This window comes from Xyrauchen texanus, chromosome 22, assembly GCF_025860055.1.
Source record: "Xyrauchen texanus isolate HMW12.3.18 chromosome 22, RBS_HiC_50CHRs, whole genome shotgun sequence".
NCBI lineage: Eukaryota > Metazoa > Chordata > Actinopteri > Cypriniformes > Catostomidae > Xyrauchen > Xyrauchen texanus.
In genome coordinates, this window is record NC_068297.1 from 2,885,156 (window position 1) to 2,888,171 (window position 3,016).

At 39.3% G+C, this 3,016-nt stretch overlaps 1 protein-coding gene across 2 annotated transcripts in view; it reads left to right on the plus strand.

Annotated features, from left to right (window-relative positions):
* LOC127662447 (runt-related transcription factor 2-like) overlaps positions 1-2,792 on the plus strand; it is a 46,820-nt gene extending 44,028 nt beyond the window's left edge. For both annotated transcript variants that reach the window (XM_052153618.1, XM_052153619.1), the window contains one exon: positions 2,134-2,792. In XM_052153618.1, the coding sequence (XP_052009578.1) occupies positions 2,134-2,630 (497 nt within the window). In that variant the 3' untranslated portion in view covers positions 2,631-2,792. The remainder of the gene's footprint in view (positions 1-2,133) is intronic.
* Positions 2,793-3,016: the final 224 nt, after the last annotated feature.

The window sequence follows — 3,016 nt, forward strand, 5'->3', positions numbered from 1 at the left end:
ATTGCATTGTGGGAAAAATAAGACACTGAACAGCTTAAAAAAAATGGCCGACAGTGGACGCTCAATACATTTTTTATTCGCTGAGAATATTTGCATTATTAGAGGACTACAATGCTTCAAAATATATTTTAATGAACACATTTAGTGATTTAACCCAAATAATTAAAAACACAACATTTTGTTACCATTTGTGAAGTCAAAGTCTTCAACCAAGTCTCAACTCAAGCCCCTTTCAGCCCCCACTGGCTCAGCTGACAAAACAAAACAAACAAAAGTTAGCCTGAGGTGTGCTGTCTTACATTTTGGTCTTTAAATGAAGACCAACATTTTAGACGACTAACTAGTAAGACTAGTCTAAAACAGTTTTATGCAACCGGCCCCAGGTGATGTCATTTAATTGTCTCACTTAGGGTGACCTCATTAAACTTTAACACAACTAGTTAAACTATAAACATCTTAATTTTATCAAACAAAGTTCAAAACGGTGACAAACAGCAGCGTTTAGTGCTACAAAACAGAACCCTTGAAATGCTTCAAATGCTAAAATAACTAAAAATCTCACAGAAATAAATTTGACTTCCAAAACACTACATACGCGCAAGAAAATGCATTTTGTCGCGCTACACCGTTGCTTGTTGGACAACATTGCTTGTTTCTGGAAAAGCTTCTGTTTTGGAAACGTTGCGCTACTACTAAAAAACAAAGTTCCTGTAGTGTTGCTAATTTCAGTAGCATCGAACTTAAACATACACAACTAATAAAACTAAAAACCAGCAGCATTTAGCGCAACTAAATATGTCGCTACAAAAGAAGACGCAAAATGCCACTTAGCGGAGTCAAAATAACAGATTAATTGTTGATTGATCGATTTATTCTCACGATTCATGTAAACGAACAATTTCACTGAAATAAATGTCACTTTTGAAACACTACATATGCATAAGAAAATACATTGCATCACGCAACAACGCTATTTGTTAAACAAAGTGTACGTTTCGAAAAACTAAACGTTTTTGAAAACAGCCGAGCTAATGTCACGCTACTAAAGTGTCGTTACTTTCAGCTAGCATTAAACAGATAGAACTAATACAACTAAAAACACACTTATTTAATAAAAAGTTAAAAACAGTGACAAACCTCAGCATAAAAACTACATTTGCAACTAAACAGAAGACAAGAAATACTCCAAATGTACTGAAGAGTTGCAAAATCTGGATTATGATTGGATGAAATGCCTTAAAGGGACAGTTCACCTAAAAATGAAAACTCTCATGATTTATTTGCCCTCATGCTATCCAAGGTGTGTATGACTTTCTTTCTTCTGCAGAACCCAAATGAAGATTTTTAGAAGAATATCTCAGCTCTGTTGGTCCTTACAATGCAAAGTGAATGGGTGCCAAAATATTGATGCTCCAAAAATCACATAAAGGCAGCATAAAAGTTATTCATAAGACTCCAGTGGTCAAATCCATTACTCCAGAAGTGACATGATAGGTGTGGGTGAGAAACAGATCATATTTAAGTCATTTGTTTTGCTAGAAATTCTTCTCCCTGCCCAGTAGAGGGCGATATGAAGAATGTGAATCACCAAAAATCACAAGAAGAAGAAAGTGAAAGTTAAAGTGGAGATTGACTGAGCAGAGAGGAGTATGTATTACAAAAAATGAATTAAATATTGATCTGTTTCTCATCCACACCTATCATATAGCTTCGGAAGACATGGATTAAAACACTGGAGTCTTATGGATTACTTTTATGCTGCATTTATGTGATTTTTGGAGCTTAAAAAATTTGGCACCCATTCACATGCATTGTATGGATTAAAAAAACCTGAGAAATCCTTGTAAAAATCTTCATTTGAGTTCTGCTGAAGAAAGAAAGTCACATCTGGGATGGCATGAGTGTGAGTAAATTATGAGAATTTTCATTTTTGGGTGAACTGTCCCTTTAAGTGAATGGATGACGTAATGCTTTCTGACAGAAACACTGCTTATGTTTCCAGTTTCCAACACTACAAGAGAGTAAATACTTTTTAAGCCACTATTGTGATATTAAAAAATTACTTTTAGCTGGTTTATTAGTAAAAAAAAAAAATGGTGACTGATAAACTGCTCCTTCTTTTCTCTCCATTAGGTACGTCGGATCTAAGCCCATTTTCAACCGACCCACGTCAGTTCGAGAGGCCGTTTGCGGGCATCCCCTCCCTCACGGACAGCCGTTTCTCAAGTCCCAGAATGCACTATCCTGCAACGTTCACGTACACCCCCACACCGGTCACCTCCGGCATGTCTTTGGGCATGTCTGCGACCACCCACTACCACACCTATCTGCCTCCACCCTACCCTGGCTCCACCCAAAACCAAAGCGGGCCCTTCCAGACCAGCAGCACGCCCTATCTCTACTATGGAGCTTCATCTGGATCGTACCAATTCTCAATGGTTCCGGGGGGAGACAGATCCCCCTCCAGGATGCTGCCACCTTGCACTAGTGCTTCTACGGGCAGCACCCTAATCAACCCCAACCTGCCCAATCAGGCAGACGGAGGCGAGGCGGATGGGAGCCACAGCAGCTCGCCCACCGTGCTCAACTCCAACGGCCGGATAGACGAATCCGTTTGGCGGCCATATTGAGAAGGTCCAGTTGAATGTGACCTCAACACAGCACTGTTAGCCTTAAGAACGTAGTGCGAGAGATATTTGCATTTGTAAGCATCAAGGGAATTCGTTTCGGAAGCACAAACTCTTGTGAGGAATAATGGTACACCCGTTGGTACAAAGGTACTTAATGTTGAATGGTTGCAGTGTAGTTTGATGATTACACTGATGTTTTTGAGATGGTTGATTTACAACACAAGTCTAATTGACATTCCAAGCAGCAGTCAGTGATATAGCACATGGCAATCACTGAATTTAAAGGAGAAGTTCACTCCAAATGCAAGTTCTGTCATCAGTGACCCATGTTGTTTTATACCCGTATGACTGTCTTCTTTCTGTTGAGCACAAAAGGAGAAGTTTAG